General features: G+C 43.5%; 1 protein-coding gene across 2 annotated transcripts in view; it reads right to left on the reverse strand.

Moving 5' to 3' along the window:
- The window catches only part of DLGAP4 (DLG associated protein 4), a 233,345-nt gene that overhangs the window by 101,555 nt on the left and 111,776 nt on the right, over positions 1-20,014 (reverse strand). For both annotated transcript variants that reach the window (XM_020998625.2, XM_020998624.2), the window contains exon 2: positions 976-2,132. In XM_020998625.2, the coding sequence (XP_020854284.1) occupies positions 976-2,007 (1,032 nt within the window). In that variant the 5' untranslated portion in view covers positions 2,008-2,132. The remainder of the gene's footprint in view (positions 1-975; positions 2,133-20,014) is intronic.

Here is a 20,014-nt window from a genome sequence, read left to right on the forward strand (position 1 = left end):
TAGGTATTCAATTTTCTAAGAACTCTTCTACTTTTGACATTTTATCCTTACATCCTACCCAGATTTGACAGTCTATGCCCTAAGGTTCCACCCAGTTCTAAAGCCCAGGGGCTTATGATTTTACAAACAAATTATCAGAGCTCTAATTTTGGAATGACAGGTGGAGACCTGACATTTGAGGCCCTTTAAGGTCCTGTATTGTCATATTGTAGAGGTGGCCACTTCTAGACACATCTAAGGGCCCAGAAAAGGAGGAAATTAGAGTCCGAGCATTTTCAGTCCTAAAAAACTAGAAAATAACAATTCTTTCTTTCTCCAAATGTTTCTGGGTCCCTGATGCTCCTAGGCTGTCCCATCTCATCTAAATGAACACTCAGAAATTTTGGTGGCTAGAAGTTAAGGTGTTAAGAGGGACAGTGTGCACAGTGAAAAGAACAGTGGGTTCACGGCTCAAATGTACCTCTTAACAAACTGTGACTGGTTACCCACCTAAATCCCTTCTTTTCTCTGGGCCTCAGTATCCTCCCCTGTAAACTAGAGATAGCAATACCTGATCTTTCTCTCACTACTGTGTTATGACCCAATGGAAGTGGATGAGAAAATACTGCGATCTCTGTAAAATGTTTTGAATACCATAAAGTACCTTAGACTCTGTAAAGTACTTTGTAAACCATAAATTATTTGTCATATAAATTTGTGATTTAGAAGTTACTTGTAAACTGTAAAGTGCTCTGTTGGAAAGCTCTTTGTAAACTGTAAAGCTCGTTAAAGTTCTGTTGTACTTTATAAGTTGAAAAGTGTATTAGGGGGTATAGAGAGCTATTATGAGAGCTAAGTTATGAAGCTCTTCTCCCTTGCATGACCCAGAGAAGGGAATCCTGGTTCCTTCAGCCCATACCCTGGGGCCCGTGACTCCTTGACTGCTCTTCCCTCTCCCCAACACCCCATTATTTGTTTCCTGGAGCCCAAAGTTACCTGCAGGTAGTGGTAGGCTAGGTCTTGATGACAAGATTTGGACTTAAGCAGGGCCTTATCGATGGTGGCCGAAGCTTTCTGGCAGACTTCCCGGGCATGGCTGAGGGTCAGAGTGGACCAGGAGCCGCGTTTGCCATAGCTAGTGTCCGTGCTGGCAGGCAGGCTGGCAGGTGGAGGTGCCCCCCCTCCCCCTCCTCCTCCTCCTCCTCCTCCTGCTCGGGGGAGCTCACTGTTGTTCTTGGCTGCTTTCAGCATGTGCTCGCTGAAGGTATTGTAGACAAAGTATCGTGGCTGTGCCCGTTCAGGCTGCCGGCCCAGTGTCATCAGCCCAGCTGGGGGCCGGTAACCACAGTCCCCACTGTTGCCGCTATCCAGGTTGTCATCTGAGCTCCACCAGCCTGAGATGTTGGAGCGGCTCCTTCGTTTGGGCTCTGCTGCCTTGGTTGAATCCTTGCCCTTGGCCCTCCGGCCCTTCCCGGTCTCCCCACCCCCAGCTCCACCTTTCCGGCCATTGCCACTGCCCTTAAGGCCACCACCCTCCAGAGACTGGGCTTTGGCAAAGAAGAGCTTCTGGACCGAGTGGACCAGGTGACGGATACGCCCAGGACTTTCCCCTCGTGGCCGGGGCTCTGCCCGGTGGAATTGGAGAGTACTGAAACCATCACGGTGTACAGGCAGCTGCTTTTCAAACTGATCCAGGAGGTTGGCTGGCAGCCGGTTGATCTTGGTGGCCTGGGCATGGCTTGGGAAGGGCCCCTCCTCGGGTACTTCAAAGTGCGAATTGTAGTGAAGGCGAGGAAAGGTGCCGCTGGTGGGTAGGGGGCTGGGTAGGGGGAAGAGGGTGTCCCCAGCTACAGCAGAGGAGGCTCCTGGAAATCCTGACTCTCTAGAGAAGGGGTCAGCCGCTACAGTTGCCGTTGGAGATAAGAGGTAGGGGTTCCGATCAGACCCAGGGAATAGGGCATCAGGGGGTGGTGGCTCCAGGCTGTCTGAAAGGTGGCGGCCTCGACTGTCCCCACTGAGGCCTTTCATGGTCCTAATGGGAGCCTCAGAGCATCTCGTCTGCTTGGGCACAGCAAGGCCCCTTCCTCACCCTCGCGCTTGCTCTTGACTGCTAAAGGGGCGGCTGTGGCTGGGGCCTCTCTCTGGGCGCCGTCCTGAGGAGGAAGGAGGATACTGGGTTATAACTACAATACGTTTCCATTTCAAGAAAACCTATATAAGAAATACAACACACTGTTTTCAAAGCCGCCCAGCTTTTCTTTGCTTCCCTGTAGGCTTTCTTTTGTTCTCTGCTGTGTTTCCTGAGCTTTTCAACAGCTGGGTGACTGGGGATAAATCCTTGCCTTTCTCTGAGACTCAGTTTCCTCAGCTACAAAATGAGAGCTGGACTAGATGTTTCCTTCCAGGACTAAGGTTCCTTCCAGAGCTGATTTCCTGTGGTTCTATGATAGGAAACAATATCAATAACTCAAAACAGCCCGGAGACGGCAAGTAGTATGATTATTTTCATTTTGCGGAGGGAAAAAACTAAGGCTGACAGAGAACTGACTTGCTCACAGTCACACAGCTGGTATTTGAAACAGCCATTAAAAAGAAGTCTTCGGGCCCTAAGCCCTTCCTTGCAGACTCCTACCTATTGGGGCCTGCCTATGTTCTTGGCCTCAGGTGCTGTGTGACAAAAGGATTTAAGAGACTTTGCCACTGACTTGCTGTGTGACCCTAGGCAAGAAATCTTCCTGGGCTTCAGCCTCCCCATCTGTAAAATGCGTGGGTGGGTTGGTTTGGATGAACTCTAATCGCCTTATACTTTCATTCTATGATGCTGATGCTGATTCTTCCAATTTTAGGAGAAGGGATAATTAGACTCAAAGACCAAAGTTAAAAGGGGCCTTGGAGATGAAGTCCAATTCCCTCCTTTTACAGAGGAGGAAATGAGGAAGCAAGCATTTATTAAGCACTTATTATATGCTAGGAACTTTACAAATATTATCTCATTTGAGCCTCACAACAACCCTGGGTATGGTAGGTGCTATATTGTTCCCATTTTACAGTTGAGGAAACTGAGGCACACCGAGGTGAAATCACTTGTCCAGGGTCATATAAGTAGTGAGCATTGGAGATGGGATTTGAACAGAGGGTCTTCTAACTCCAGGGTCAGTGCTCTTTCCCCTGTACATACTGCTTCTGTATTCTAGGGATCTAGGAATGCAATCTCCTCTGAGAAGCCTTCCTTGATTTCTCCCTCCTCGGGCTCCCCACATCACTTTGCCTGGCATGATTTCTCAGTCCCACTTCCATAGCCTGCCCAACATTCATGATTTGTGTTATGTATCTGCTGGCACAGGTCTCTTGGGTAGTAGTGGTAGGATTTGAACCCAGGTCCTCTCACTCTACAGTCAATTCCCTTTTCTAGGTCTTGAATGATAGATAGAAAAGCAGCATAAGTATACCATAGAAAAACACTAGATAAGGAATCAACAGACTGACTTCAGGTACTGGTCTGTAGGGTGACCTTGGGCAAATCCTTAAAAGAATCAAAGAGTGGAGGGTAGGATGGGGTGCAGACAAGGAAAAAAGAGGTGTTCCTGTAACCTTCCCGAGTCAGCAGAAGGCCCTGTCAGATGCAGAGCTCTTGTTGGATTTTGGGGGCCATTAGCAAAGTGAGTGGATTTTTCCTTTAGGTTTACAGGGCAGAACAACAATTCTGGAAACACTGCTGCAGAAGAGAGAGAGAGAGAGAGGCAAGAGCCCCTATATCAAATGCTAAAAGCTGGGGGGCAGTGTATAGGGTAAGGTCCAATGCCCACCCCCAACTTCCTTCCCTGCTCTGGCCCTGGGTCTAGCAGGCAGGGCTGGTCCTCCCCTTGTGGCTCTCAGCTCTCTCCTTAGAACCATGAAGAAAACATCTCCTAAGCTATTCTTAGGTCTATGCAGCTTCCCCATAATTAGCAGTAATTAATACAAGCCTCATTGCCCTCAAGGAAATGGAACTTCACAGGGGGTTGGCTTCAGAAGCTCCCCCACCCCCATCTGCCCCTAGAGCTCCTTCCATGGTCTTCATGAGTGGCTAGGCTTCCAGCCAGATTGGCCTGGGGTTGCTCTAAGCTCCAGGGAGCTGGACAGAGACTCTGTCTCAGACCCAGACTGAACCCTCAACTTGGCCCCACAGTGAATCCCAACCTTAATTGAAAACAAACCCCTCTTCCAAAGCCCTAGAGCAGGAGTTCTTAATCTGAGATCTACAAAGAGATTTCAGGAGGTCTGTGAACTTGGATGGGAACAAAAAAAATTACATCTTTATTTTCATTAACTCCTAACTGAAACTTACCATTTCTTTGAATTATGAGTAATTGGCAACAGCATTCTGAGGAGTCCATAGGATTTACCAGACCATCAAAGAGGTCCATGACACGAAAATACCAAGAGCCCCTGTTCTAGAGTGACCCCAATCTCTGGGTCTGGCCTGAGTCCTAACATTAAATGCCAGGCTGAGCCCTAACCCCAGCTCAGGGGCAAGTGTGGAATCCTAGAAGGTCAGAACTAGAAGGAGCCTTTTAAATACATCTCTCTCATTTCACATGTGGGGTAATTAAAAACCACAAAGTGCCCCAGGTCACATAATGAGTAGCAGAACCCAGACTGGAACTCAGGGGTCTTGAGGCTCCATCCATGGCTCTTTCCACCAGGGCACATAAGGAGGAATTCCCTTGTGTCCTTAGTGAAGGTGTTTCTGGGTGTATTGTGTGTGTCAGCTTAGAACAGGGGTCCTTAACTGAGGCCCACGAACTTAGAAAAATTGCATCTTTATTTTCACTAACCTGTAACTGAAATTTAGCATTTTCTTCAATTATAATGTAACAAAAAAGTTTTCTGAGAAGGGGTCCATAGGCTTCCCCAGACTGCCAAGGGGGTCCATGACACAAAAAAAGGTTAAGGCCCTCCCCTCCCCCTGGGCTAGAGAGTTATCTATCTGTAAAATTCTCCATAGGATCCTAGATTATAAATTTATGCCAGGCATTTAGGGGTCAACAGAGATATGATGGAAAGATCCCTTGGCTGGAACTTGGGAGAACCAGATTATAATCCTAAACACAGGAGACTAAGATGGTTGCTTTGGAAGAAAAATTCTAAGGAAGCCCCTATTTAACCCTGACTCTAAATTTTGGCTCCTTATTCCCAGGGCAAGAGGATGTAAGAGAGGAGGGTAAGCTATGGGGCTCTCAAAGGGCTGGCTAGGACTCTTACAGCAATATGATTCCTTTCTCTTCTTGTGTTCAAGACTCAACCTTGTCAGTTCTGGGTCTCCCTACCAACACACTGAGAAACATCAACTCCCCTTTGGGCTCTACAAAGTTGAATTTGGCCCTAGCCTACAGCAGGTATCCCAAGAATTCTTGGTGAAAGATTGGGCGGGTAGGCGTAAAAACATGCAAAAACTCTGAGCCTCTTGGAGGGAACAAACCACTAACAAAAGGTCTTCTTTGCCAGCGAACATTGGTGGAGGGATCAATGGATAAAAAGGGGGAGAAAGGAGAATAGCATAATCTTCCCAGCAGTTACAGCAGGCCCAAATGGGCCAGGCTGAAGGCTTGTGAGCCAAAGCAATCTCAGCACCTGGACAGCTCCTACTGAGCAGCCCACAGTGTTTCAGTAGATAATGCAAGTCTTTGAAATTCTACCCAAAGTGGTTTTGCTTAACTGTAAGTTATGTTTGGTTTTTTTTTTAATTGGAAGGTACTATGGGAGTGGGGGAGGGAGGGAACAAAAGGCACAATTTTTAAAAAAGAAACCTGAAATCCTCATGGTCGTAGATTGAAAGCTAGAAAGGGCCTTAGAGGCTATCAAGTCTAACCCACTCCTTTTACAGACATGGAGAAACTGAGGTACAGAGAAGTGAAATCACTTGCTCAGGGCTACACAGTTAAGTGTCTAAGGCAGTATTCTAGCCACTGTCCCATTTCTGTGCATGGGAATTTTAGGGGCTTGATTCACTAACATAGTGCTGACATCTAGTAGGTATTTAATCAATGATTGTTGATTGATTAGCCTCCCAAATGTGATTCTAGAGAAGATTTTGAAAGGGGAGTCAGGAGATCCTAGTTCAATTCCAGGCTTAGGCATATCTCTTCCCCATCTATAGGATAAGAGTGGTTGGTCTAGCTATCTAGAGTGGTATACTGAAATGAAAGTTGGACTTAGAATCAAGACATGTGGCTTCAAATCTTAGTTCTTCCATTTATGACCTGTGTGACTGTGGACAAGTCACTTAACCTTCCTTTCTGGGCCTCAGTTTCCTCATCTGTAAAATGAAAATAACTGGACTAGATGACCTCCTAGGGTCTACCACAGCTCTAAATCTGTGATTCTATGACTCTCAAAGGTTTCTTTTAGCACTAGATCCTATGATTTCATGATCCTAAATCATGTCTCATTTTGGAACTTTGGTTTCTTCATCCATAGCATTGGAGATAACACCTAACCCGCCCTACCTCCCTTGGAAGGTCATTGTAAGAATCAAATGAGGCACTGTAAACATACCATGAACACACACCTGGCTCATCCACGGTACCTCCTCACCTTTCCCTCCCCTCTGAGAGTGACATTTGGAGAACACTCATGTGACAGCTGGAATTGGCCTAAGCCCAAGATCACTATTTCATCATCCAATGAAATGAGACGCACTGTTGGGGGAGGGAAGAGGAGGAAGGTCAAAGATCATCATCTAACTTTGCTAGAATACCATGAATCTATTATACTGTACCTGGCATAGGGGATTATAAATTAGAAGACCTGGATTAAAGGCCCTTCTTGGCCATTAATTTGTTGTGTGATCTTGTGCCTGCTCTTTCTTGTCTCTTGGTTTACCCTTCTGTGAAATAGAGAGAATGATTCCCACCCCACTTGCCTCGAGTTCTTGGGAGAATTTCACAAAATAAATGTCTTGCTGTCAAATAAAATCATATGGTATAGTCAAGGCTGGAAGAGTTGGAGAGCGAGACCAGTGAGGACCAAGGTCAGAGAGGGCAACCCTAGGAAGGTAGGATTTGAGTGGGGCCTTGGCTGGTGGGGAGGACTGGCTAGGCTGAGAGGAGAGGAAAGTTCCTTATGGGAAAGGGACAGGAATAAGCTTGGTGTAAGAGGGAATGGAGGCTTATTTGTCCCTCTCCCCAACTGGCACCCCTCATCCTGGGTGTCAGGAATGCCTAGAGGCAGCTTGGTAGGACAGTGGATAGAGCACTGGGCCTGGCTTCAGATACTTATAAGCTGTGTGACTGGGCCAATTACTTAACTTCTGTCTGCCTCAGTTTCCTCAACTGTAAAATAGGGACACCTATGTCACAGGGTTGTTGTGAGGATCAAATGAGATAATATTTGTAATGCCCTTAGCCAGTGTAGGCACTTAATAGATGCTTATTTCCTCCCTTCCTTTTTCTTTTTTATAATTAATTCATTTATTTTTAGTTTTCAACATTTGCTTCCATAAGATTTTGAGTTTTAAATTTTCTCCCCCTCCCTCCTGGCCTCCTTCCCCAAGACAGTGTACAATCTGATGTAGGCTCTACTTATACATTCCTATTAAACATATTTTCACATTAGTCATAACGTAAAGAAGAATTAGAACCAATGGGAGGAAACACAAGAAAGAAGAAACATAACAAAACAACAAAAGGAGAGCAAATAGTATCCTTCCATCTGCATTCAGACTCCAAAGTTCTTTCTCTAGATGTGGACAGCATTTTCTATTATGAGTCTTTTGGAGTTGTCTTAGGTCATTGCATTGCTGAGAAGAGCTGAGTCTATCAAAGTCAGTCACCACACAATGTGGCTGTTACAGTGTACAATGTTCTCCTGATTCTGCTCATTTCACTCAGTGTCAGTTCATATAAGTCTTTCCAGGTTTTTCTGAACCTTTCCCCTCATCATTTCTTATAGCACAATAGTATTCCATTACATCCATGTACCACAACTTGTTCAGCCACTCCCCAATTGATGGGCATCCTCTCAATTTCCAATTCTTGGCCACCACAAAAAGAGCTGCTATAAATATTTTTGTACATGTGGGTCCTTTTCCCATTTTAATGACCTCTTTGGGATACAGACTTAGAAGTGCCATTGCTGGGTCAAAGGGCATGCACATTTTTATATCCCTTTGGGCATAGTTCCAAATTGCTCTCCAAAATGATTGGATCATTTCACAACTCTACCAACAATGCATTAGCTTTCCAATTTTCCCACATCTTCTCCAGCATTTATCATTGTCCTATTTTGTCATGTTGGCAAATCTGATAGGTGTGATGTGGTACCTCAGAGTTGTTTTGATTTGTATTTTTCTAATCAATAGTGATTTAGAGCATTTTTTATGACTATAGATGGCTTTAATTTCTTCTTCTGAAAACTGCCTGTTCATATCCTTTGACCATTTATCAATTCCTCCCTTCCTCTTTCCTGAGGACCATGTGCCAGGGAATGCTGAGGCTAGAACACAGAGTCTGAATCATCAACTTCCCACTCTTTCAGGACATCGAAGAATGGTGTTTACTTTCTCCACGGGGCTGAAGTCCTTGGAGGTCAGCCTTGGGATCCAGGTGGAAGTCTAGGGCTGAAAAGGGTAGGGAGCAGAGTCTCATTCACTGAGCAAAGAAATAAGAAAAGGAAGGGAGACTAGAAGGTATAGAGAGATACGGACAGAGCTACAGAAAGCCTGTGAGTCAAACAAAAGAGAGATAGAGATTTAGAGATGAAGAAAGACAGAGAAAAGGCAGCAGAAATAACTGTAAAAATAGAAGGAAATAGAAGGGCCAAGAGAGGAAGTTCAGGTTGGCTTAGACAATATCTCAGGTCTTTTCCAACTCAGAGTCTCTGATTCAATGATTCTGTGAATGTATGTAAAGCCTTCTGTAACCATAAAATTAGTTACTATTATTAGTTACTAAATTAGTTACTAAAAATAGTTACTATTATTAATGGTAAATTCAAATTCCTGTTGAAGGAATCTCTTCTATACCATCCCTAACAAGCAGTCACTTAGGCTTGATTTGAATAACTCCAGTGATGGAGAGTTCATTATCTCTTGGGGTAGTCTTTTGGAAAGCTCTCCTTATGAGGAAGTTTTTCTTACATTAAGCTGAAATGTGTCTTCTTTGTTCCTAGTTTTACCCTTTGGAGACAAGAAGTCTAACTCTTTTCCCCTTGCAAGATAGTCCTTCAAAAACTTAAAGATGGGTATCCGGCTTCATTCTCTCCCCCAAGTCTTCTCTTCTCCAGACCCTCAATTTCTTCATCTGGTCTTTAGATGGAATGATATGGAGGTCCTTCACTGCCCTGGTCACACTCTTCTGGATTGGTTCCATTCTGTCTTTGTCCTTCAGATCCTTCAAAGTAAGGCTCATGTCCTACTCTGCCCCTAACCTTCTGTTCTCTGGGATAAACATTCCTAGATCTTTTAGGCAATAGTCCTATAGTCTCATTTCTAGCAGTTCTCATAAAACTTGCCAACTTACTTGCTTGGGGGGGGGTGATAGAGGAGATCAGTACACTGAACCTAACTTCTTCAATATAGCTGTAGTCTTTCCATAAGGATGAGCAATACTTTTTTTTGGAAGCAATCGGGGTTAAGTGACTTACCCAGGGTCACATAGCTAGTAAGTGTCTGAGGTTGCATTTGAACTCAGGTCCTCCTGATTCCAGGGCCAGTGCTCTATCTACTGTGACACCTATGAGCACTAAATTTTTACCTCCCCTGATGCAGGGACTTCTTTTCCCAAGTCCTCTTCAAAGTCAGCCAATAACTGGCAGGGAAGGCTGCCAACCACACTGGTACCAAAAGTTGCAAAGTAGTAAGTGCTATTACTTGGGGCACAATTGAATTTCTCAACTCTATCCTGGACAGAGGCCTTATCCTTTTTCCAGACTGAAATCTATCCCCACCAACTGAAGTGGGCTTTGTTGCCGGAAGGAGCAGTGGTGTACTAGTAAATACCTACTAACTGGCTTTCTTATTTACTTGTAACATACTTTTAAGTTTTATCTCCGTTAATAATATTTTCTCTATCACCTTCTTAAGTACAGGGAATCAACAAAAGAATAAATCAAATATTTGCTATTTTCTGAATTATTCAAGGAAGCAGTGTCCCTTCAAAAAAGCCTACTCTAGAAGGGCAAACATAGCCTGGTATGGTGAGAAAAGCTCTGATCTGGACTGATGGAAGGGCTCTGGGAAGACAGGCATACATACTAATGTACTACTGCTGGAGCTGGAAATTGATCAAACCGTTCTGTAAAGCAATTTGGAACTAGGCTCAAAAAGTCACCAAACTGTATGTCCTTTGACCTAGCAATACCACTAGTAGAGATCAAAGAAATCAAAGAGATTTTAAGTCCCAAAGAGAACAAAGAAATAAGGAAAGGACAAATATGTACAAAAACAACTCAGCACTTTTTATTGTACCAAAGCACTGGAAATGAAGGGGCCTTTCAATTGGGGGATCACTAAATAAACTATGGTATGTAATATAATGGAATGTTAGGTTTGTGCTATAAGAAATAATGAAAAAGATAGATTTAGAAACATTTGGGGAAGACTCATATAAATTGAGGCAGAGTGAAGTGAGTAGAACCAGGAGAACAATGATACAATTCTCACAACACTGTAAATGAAAAACTTTGAAAGACTTAAGAACTCTTATCAATGCAATACCAATCATGGCTCCAGTAGAATGATGATGAAAGATGTCACCTACCTCTTAACAGAGAGGGGATGGATTGTAGGTAGAATGAGACATTCATCTTCAGACACAACCAACAAAATACAAATTTGTTTTGCTTGACTATACTTATTTGTTACAAGCTAGAGCTTTTATTTTGGAGACGTTGAGGTGAAAAGGATAGGGATAGTGATACCATAAAAAGGACAAGAGAAAAAAGTATCAGTGAAACATTTAAAAAATATACAGAAGAGAGCAGAAGGAATTTCAGAAGACACAAACAAGAAAGGGTGTCTATACTGCTACTTTAAATTTAATATACATAGTAAAATATCAGTCTGTATGTAATAGATTCACAGTCCATTTTTCTAACCTGGGACAGTTTGTCTGTCCTTAGGCAGCCTGCTGGCCCTTCATTCTTAAGAGTTCACCATATTGGTCCCAGATAGTGTAGGGGCCCAATCATCTTTAGCCCTACTGAACCCAAGCAATCCACCAGCCTCACCTTCTCCCAGCAATCAGAGATTATAGGGATGCACTTCTACCACTCCATCACCCCCTTCCCCACTAATTTTTTTAAGGAAAAAGAGCCCTAGGCTGGTAGATGAGACCTGGTTTCCAGTCCTGGCTTTGCCATTTATTTTGCCGCATTGTCACAGACATGTCTCTTCCCCTTTCTTGAATTCATTTTTCTCCTCTGTGAAATAAGAATAAGTATCCTGTCATCCCTATCCTATGAAATTCACCAAGTTTGTTGGAATCGCAGATTTATAAGATTTAGAGCTGCAAGGGACCTTGGAGACTATTTATTCCAGTGATCCTTAACCTTTGTTTTGTCCTGGAACCCAGCACAGTCTGCAGAAGCCTATGGACTCCTTCTTAGAATAACACTTTAAAATACATAAAATACAATACATAGGATTACAAAGTTTAGTGAAAATAAAGGTGTAATTTTTTTCCCATCCAAGTTTAAGGACCCCCAGAAATATATCCACTGACCCAGGTTAAGATCTCTTTATTTAGACATACAAGAGAATTCAACCAACTTAAGAACCCTTTGAATATTCAAGATGCTCTTAAAAATGCAAATATTTCTGAAAGAGTTGAGATGGGGCTATCACTCAGTTACATTTTAGTGTGAATTCCTTTGATATAATTGCTTTCTTAACATCTGGTTGAGAACTGTAGTAATGAGTGAATGGGAAGTGGGTTTCAGTTTTCGTCTGTTGGTTTTTCTGGGGGTGTTGGAATATAGGGAGCAGGAGAATGCTTGGGAGAGGAAGAGCGGGTGCCTGAGGAGGATGAAGGATTCTAAAGACACCAAGGGAATCCCCCTCTCTCTCTACCTGCTCCCCTCTACCCACCTCTCATAGATTGTAGGTCCAGAAACTCTTGGATGGGGCAGGTGGTTAATTCTCTCACCGCACAGGTGTAAGCCCTAGGTAGAGGGGATAATAGCAGAAGGCAAAACATGAGACCCTAAATCCTGCCTTGCAGCAGAAACTCTCACCTGAGTCAGACAAAAGGAGAGAGAGTGTTAGCTCTGGATGGTGGCATGGCTTCCAAGCCAGGAACACTTCAGTCAGAGAAGTCAGGAGAGCTCAGTGGAAGGAGCCCTGGATTATATCAGAGGATATAAGTTCAAATTCTTGCTCTTCTACTCATTACTTGTGTGACTTTGGGTAAGTCACTCTTAGCCTTGCTGGGTCTTTGCTGCCTCATCTATAAAATGAGGGGATTGGGCTGGATGATCTTGAAGGGCTCCTTTTACCTTTAAAGCCTATGAATATTGCTTCAAAGCTACATTTTTTCAAGACACTCAGCTCCTTTTCAAGGTGAAGGGCTTTTTGTGGGGGTGGGGGAAGGGGGGGGGAACAGGCAAACCAATTCCTTGGAGCAGGACAACAGAGGACTTCCCAACCCCATTAAAGAGCCCAGAGAGTCCCTGAGGAGACCATCAAATTACTTTTTCATGCTCTCAGCATCTTCACTTTGGAACAAAGAACAATCCACCCTCACGGGCTGTTCCCGATCTTTGATGCTTCTGTTTTCCCCTGGAAAAAGTAACTTGGATGAAATCTACTATCTACTTTCCTTCATTGGCCTTGAACTAACATCTTCCTTGTCCTGAGGGGCCTGATCGGTAGGAAATGGTGAAGATTGAGGAACTGAGAGAAATGTGGGAAGATCTGTAAGAACTGATGTAGTCAAATGAGGAAAAGCAAAGGAACAGCTAACATTTGGGTAGCACTTACAGGTTTACAAAGCACTTTACATATGTTAACTCATTTGATCCTCACAACAACCCTGAGAAGTAGGTTATTATTATCCCCATTTTATAGATGAAGAAACTGAGGCACAGAGAAGTTAATTAACTTGCCCAGGGTCACAACTCTAGGAAGTATTTCAGGCAGGATTTGAACTCAGGTCTTCCTGATTCCAAGTCTGTTGATTTATCCACTATACCACTGATCTACAGAGACACAGTGACTTCAGCCATGGAAATGAAAGATCATGGAAATAAAGTGGAACCCTGAGCAATGGAAAAATCACTGAAGGTTCTGGTCAAAGATAACGAAATATCCCTCTGTCTGAAAGGTGGGGGATGTCAGACAAGGTTTCTGCATCAAAACTTTTTTGTGCTTAATTATTTCTATTTGTCTCAATGGAAGGTTCAGTCTAGCAATATAGGGAGGGAACAGATGTTTATTAAGTACCTACCACATGTAGGCACTGTGCTAAGCACTTTACAAATATCTTCTCATTTGATCCACATAACGACTCTGTGAGGTAGATGTTGTTGTTCCATTTTCCAGTTGAGCAAACTAAGGCACCAGAAGTTAAGTGACTTGCCCATCATCTCAGTTAGAAAGCGTCTGAGACTAGATTTGAACTTAAGTCTTCCTGACTCCAAACCCAGTTATTTTGTTTACTGTGCCTCCTAGCCGCTTCTAGGGAGTGAGGGTGAGGGGTGGGGAAATGACTGATATGAGGACAGTAGACATCAATAAAATAAGATTTTTTTTTTAAAAAAAGGGCCATGCTGGCTAACATGGAGATATGTTTTGCATGACTTCACATGTGTAATTGTTTGCCTTCTCAAGGGGGAAGAGAGGGGAGGGAGAGAATTTGGAATACAAAATTTTCAAAAATGAATGTTAAAATTTTTAAAAATGCAACTGGGAAATATTTAAACAAATAAATATATTTTTTAAAAAGGGCCATGCTGTGGAAAATAAGCTGGACTTGGAGGCAGGATCCTGGATTTGACTCCCAGTTCCAACACTTAATAATAGTGTGACTTTTTACACACATCATTTCATCTCAGTTTCCTCATCTGCAAAATGGGAACAGTAACACTTGTACCTGGAAAGGCTTCTTTGAGGAAATATTTTGCCAGTGTTAAAGTACTATATAAACGCAAGCTAACAGTTTCAGTTTCCTCTTTTGTAAAATGGGGCTGATAATCTGGGCCATGGTTCTCTCCCAGGAATGTTGTCAGGGAGGATACTTTGAAACTCACAAATCAAATTCTGTAGCCGTTCACAATTCACACTGCATTTTCACCTTACAAATCATTGAACAAGAATTTATTAAATATCTAGTATGTGCCAGACACTGGGACAAAAACTTTTAAAACAGTCCCTGACTATTTTACATCCTATTATCCTGACAGTGTTTCAGGGCACCTTCTCTTCCCCCCCCCCCCAAGCAGTCCTTTTGCCCTCAAATTGCCCTCTTCTTATCCCAAACACCTGAGAAAATAAAATCCAAACCTGCTCTCATTCACTCATTGCCACGGTTCTCAACTAGATGTTAAGAAAGCAGCTGTTTTCTGAGTACAGGGAAAACGAGTCTTCCCTTTGACTCCTTGTTCTAGTGTTGATGTGTAGATGGCATTTATTGGTAGGAAGTCATGTGAAGTGGGCAGAGCAAATATCATTGTTTCCATTTTACAGATGAAACAATTGAGGCTCAGACAGGACTAAAGTCACACAGTTAATAAAGTCTGCTGGAACTCAAACCCAGGTCCTCTCATTTTTCTGTTAGCATACTACCTCTCAATAAGCATTGTTGGTTTGCCCTTGAATTTAGGCTGCCCCTCCAAAAGAAGTTTTTTTTTTAAAGGGAAAAAACAATTATACTGGTTTACACTGTGGCCAAGACCAGGACAGTTAAATAAAAATATTATAGGTCACACGTAGTTTTTTCATACAAGCTAAACTTAGGAAAAATAGTGAAGGCTACACTCAGATGAATCCAGGAATGTGGAAACGTTGTGCACTGTGTACAGGTAAAATGATATTACTGATATTGGTAGGAAGTCATGTGAAGTGGGCTCCATGTTTTCTGGTGGCACTGAGGAGGCCCTGGGTTCTGGGATTTATGTCAAGAGAATGTAAACTCTGGCAGGTCCTACGCCTTATTGAGAAGCATTTCTTAAGTGCCCATTATATGTCAGGCACTGTGCTAAGTTAAGTGCTGAGGGTACAAAGAAAGGCAAAAACAGTCCCTGCTCCTTGAGCTCAAATCTAATGGGGGATGCAATATGCAAATCTATACAAACAAGATGTACAGAGGATAACTTGGAGGGGAACTCAGAAGGAAGGCAGTAGCATTACAGGGAGATTGGTAAAGGCTTCTTGCAGAAGGTGGGATTTTAGCTGAGGCCCAAAGGAAAAAGGAGACATGAGGAGGTGGAGACAAGGACAGAAGCACTCCAGGTATGGGAGATGGCTGGCGGGCTAGTGAGAATGCATGGAGTCAGAGATGGAGTGTCTTGTGCAAGGAGCAGCAAGGAAGCTAGTGTTATTGGATGGGAGAGTAAAGTGTAAAAAGACTGGAAAAGTAGGAAGGGACCACATATTAAAGCCCAACAGAGGATTGCATATTTGATCCTGGAGGTGACGCCAAGCTAGAAGGTCTTCATATATGGATCCAGGACGGACCATATGTCTGTTCTTCAAGGTTCAGCTGAATTAAATGCAGAGAGGTCCATCATCAGGGGCTTATCTACCAGGAGATGACTGTTTCTGGTTCCAGCAATTCTTGAAGCCTATTTCACAAAGCATGGAAGGACATGGATCTTGCTGTTCTGCACACAGGACATTCCATCTCCCATCTCTAGGACTTTGCACAGGCCTCTCATCTCCACTTTTTAGAATCCCGGGCCTAGCTTCCTTGGAAGCTCAGCCCAAATGGCATATCCTACATGAGGCCTTTCTTTATCCCCTCAGCTGCTGGTGCTCTCTCCACCCCCCTCCCCAAGTACATTTGCTTTGTATAAATTTGTTATATATTTTGTATATATGCATCCTAGCTTCCTCCCTCCATAGAAGCTAAGTTCCTTGGGGGCAGGCACTATTTCATCTCTGACTCAGCATCCCTATTACCTAGCATCATGTTTACTGATTAATTTTTGATTGATGGATGGATAGAGGGAAGACCCATGGATCCATGATCCCGACCCACAGGATCACAGATCTAGAGTTGGAAAGGATTGCAGGGGTCATCGAGACAAACTCCCTCATTTTTACAAATGAGGTAACTTGCCCATAGGTAGTAAGTGGCAGAGCTGGGATTTCAACCCAGGTTCTGATTCCAAATCCATTGCTTTTTCTACCATTTTATGCTTCCTCCCTTGATATATTGGTGCCCTGTTAAAGTACTATAGAAATGTGGAACTATTATTATTATTGTTACTCATTTCACAGGCTTCCATGGCCAAAGAACTCATCAGCTAGTGGCCAACCTGCTTGGCTGAGTGCCTCTACATATTGAGCTGGAGTGATCTTCAGATTGCAGATTCATTCTGCTGCCAAGACTGAATTTAGAGGGATATCGTCCAGAAAATGCATTATTGAAAAAAGGAGGCCAGCTGGTCAGGCAGTGAGAGGGAGGGTTAACAGAAGCATAACTCAAGTGATACACTGGTACCCACTGGCTTTGGAGTCAGAGTTCAAATTTAACTCTAACATATGTAGTCTTATCAAGTCCTGGCTTTGCCACTGCTTCATTGTATGTCCCCAGAGACTTACTTTCCCCTTTCTCAATGATAGTCTCCCTATCTTTAAAATGAGGGGTTGGACTAGATGGCCTCTATGATCCTATGAAATGTAAAGGTTCTCAATCTAGCATGTTGGGTAGATCACTTGGACAGTATTTCTGGTCAGGAATGGATGCGAATTGCTCAGGACGAGCAGGTGTAGGTAAAGCATGATCTGTACTTATGGAGGAAATATCCATTGATAAAGTACTGAATTATATTGTTATTATTGGAAGCCTCAACTCCATGCCTTGTCCTTGTTTCTCTTGATCAATTTCTGGTTAGTTTCCACTGAAACTTCATTCTTGAGTTAGAATGTCAACACTAGAGAGGGATAGGGAGTGGGCTTGCGTGATTTCACTGGAAAAGGCAACACTTGAATGAGGAAACTCCTTCTGCCAGTGCAGACTGGTACCTCCTCTACAACCTGTAGAGCATTGCCTGGGACACTGAGAGGCTGAGTGACTTTTCTAAGGTCACACAGCCAATATAGAGCATGGAGGTGGCACCTGAATTCCTGACTTTGAATCTAGCTCTCTAATCACTATGCCATAATGCCCCTAAGTTGGCAAAGGTAGAAAGGCCTTTAAATCCCAGCTAGTACAATTGTCTCATTTTACAGAGAAGTAAACTAAGTCACAGGCTGGGGAAATGACTTATTCACAGCAACAGAGAAAGTCAGTGGCAGAGCCAGAATAAGAACCCAGGTTTTTGTCCACCGGATTCTACTCATGGCACAGAAACTGTTTGGGTCTAAGAAGCTTATCTCTAGAGGGTCTTATTAATCTTTATTTAGTGCTGCCATGAAGTCTACTCAAGCCTGTTTAATATTCTGCTTGGGAAAGCTTAGAGGAAAATAAAATATTTATCAGTGGCTGGTGGTTTGCGGAGGCCATTAACAATGCTATGCCTCCCTCTGCCTGGGAATCTAATTGCCTACATTGCCCCATATTTGGCTTCATGGAACAGAAAAATAACTTTCCAAGTTAATGGCTGAGGTCTAGCCCAGCCTTGTCAATTCAATTCAATTCAACAAACATTTATTAAATGCCTACTATGTGTCAGGGCATTAGAGAATACAAAGACAAAAATGAAACAGTCCATTCCCTTCTCTTAAGGGACTTACATCCTACTTGGGGGTGGAAGAGAGAGGATACACCCCTTTCCCTCTATAAATGTAAGCTCTTTGAGAGCAAAGACTGTTTTCATTTTTGTCTTTGCATCCCCAGAGAAGAGCACAATGTCTGGCACATAGTAGCTCCTAAAATTCTTCTTGAATTAAAAACACACAGAGAGATAAGGAAATACAAAATAATTTTTAGGAGGGAGAGAGTACTAGTAACTAGGGGAGGGAAGATCAGAAAAGGTCTCGAATGGAAAGAACATGGCACCTGAGATATACTTTGAAGGAAGTTAGTTATTCTAAGAGGTGGAGGTGAGGAAGGAGTACGTTTCAGACATGCCTGTGCAAAGGTATGGGGGAAGCAGGAGATGGAATAGTGGGCTACTTTTACTGAGATAGAGAGTATGTGAAGGGGAGTAACATGAAATAACACAGAAAATACTGGTAGGAGCCAGATTATGAAAGGCTGATTAAATGATAAGCTGAGGATTTTGAATTTATCCCCAAAGCAATAGGGATCCATGGAAGCTTTCTGAGCAGGAGAGTGACACAGCTATATATATTTGTATTATAGTAATATCAACTTGGTAGCTATATGGAGGATAGATTGGAGAGAGGAGAGGCTGGAAGCAGGAAAACCTTTCTTCCCTGCCTTCTGGCTCCAATTTGGTCCACTGGTTTTATTTGTGGTGGCCAGAGTGGAAAGGGTTTTTAGCTTGGTACTGTCTCTCCAAACTTTCTCTCTGTCTGTCTCTCTCTCTCTCTCTCTCTGCCTCTCTTTTCTTTTCTTTTTTTTTTTTTAGCTAGGCAATGGGGTTAAGTGACTTGCCCAGGGTCACACAGTTAGTAAGTGTTATTATGTGTCTGAGGCCTGATTGGAACTCAGGTCCTCCTGAATCCAGGGCTGGTGCTCTATCTACTGCGTCACCTAGATGCCCCTTCTGTCTGCCTCTCCAGGAGAAAACTGTGGTCCAGAGAGGACCCAGGGCTGTAGAGCTGGTAAGAAGCAGGGCCATAATTCAAGGCCATGACTTCTGATCCCATATCTTTCGTTCTTTCCACTAGATCAAGAGATCAAATTGTCAATCAATAGATGCCATACTTCCCTGGCATTTGGGCTCAGTGGGTCACTGGCTGTAGCCTGAACTAAACTTATGGATCTGTTTGGGATACCTAACTGTGGACTTCCTCTCTATGGCTGTGGAAAGAGCACTGGGTTTGAAGACAGAAGACCTGGGTTTGAATTCCCCTGTTATACATTAGTTGTAAGACCTTGGGCCTCTTCTTCTCTCTCAGCCTGTTTACTCCTTCATGATGATAATTATGCTTCCTCTTTGTCGTAAGGACTACATGGATATTGCATTAGGTATCAGACTTGGGATTTCACGGGCACAGGGAATTCCTGAATAAGGAACTTTCTCTACCAAAGCTGGTCAGCACTTTCTATAATCTTAGGGAGTTTCTTAGAAAACTGAGGGTTTAGCACACTGGCCAGGATGTGTCTGGGGCAGGACTTGGTCTCAGGTCGCCTGGGCTCCTGGGGCAGCTCTCTACCCATTCACTCTGCTGCCTCTCCTGAATGACAATGATTTCCCTTCTCCAGGAGTGGGCTGGATGGAGGGAGTGGCAAGTGGGGAGAGGGAGGAAGCTGGGGAGCCTAAGGACAAGACAGGCCAGCCCCAGGCAAAATTTCGAAGTAAGTGATTTTGTCTGTGTTCTCTCCTTTGCTTTCTAAAACCGAAGCTTTTCATCTGCTTTCTTGGAGCTTCCAGGAATCTGGAGGTATTTGCCTCCCAGTGGAAGCAGTCTAAGTGAACAACAGCAGTAAAGGCAGGTTTGAAAAGCTCTTTCCTTCACTGGAATATTTATTATTGTTCTTTGTTGGGGGGAAGGGGGGGTAATTGCTTTTCGTTCATAAAGGTTTGTCACATCCACACTTAGCATCAGAGGATTCAGAGACGGATTTCAGAGCCTTAGAAATCGCTGTTCCTAAACCCACCAACTTTATAAGAGCACGCTGAGGCCCAATCTGGTTAAAGGACTTGCCCAAGGTCACACACATAGTAAGTGGCAGAGCCAGTTCAACTCTTGCTTCTGCCACTTACAACCTTTGTGATCTTGGGCAAGTTACTGAGACTCTCTCAGCCTCAGTTTCCTCCTCTG

The sequence above is a fragment of the Phascolarctos cinereus genome, unplaced genomic scaffold, assembly GCF_003287225.1.
Source record: "Phascolarctos cinereus isolate Bilbo 61053 unplaced genomic scaffold, phaCin_HiC Scaffold_2;HRSCAF=192, whole genome shotgun sequence".
Classification (NCBI taxonomy): Eukaryota; Metazoa; Chordata; class Mammalia; order Diprotodontia; family Phascolarctidae; genus Phascolarctos; species Phascolarctos cinereus.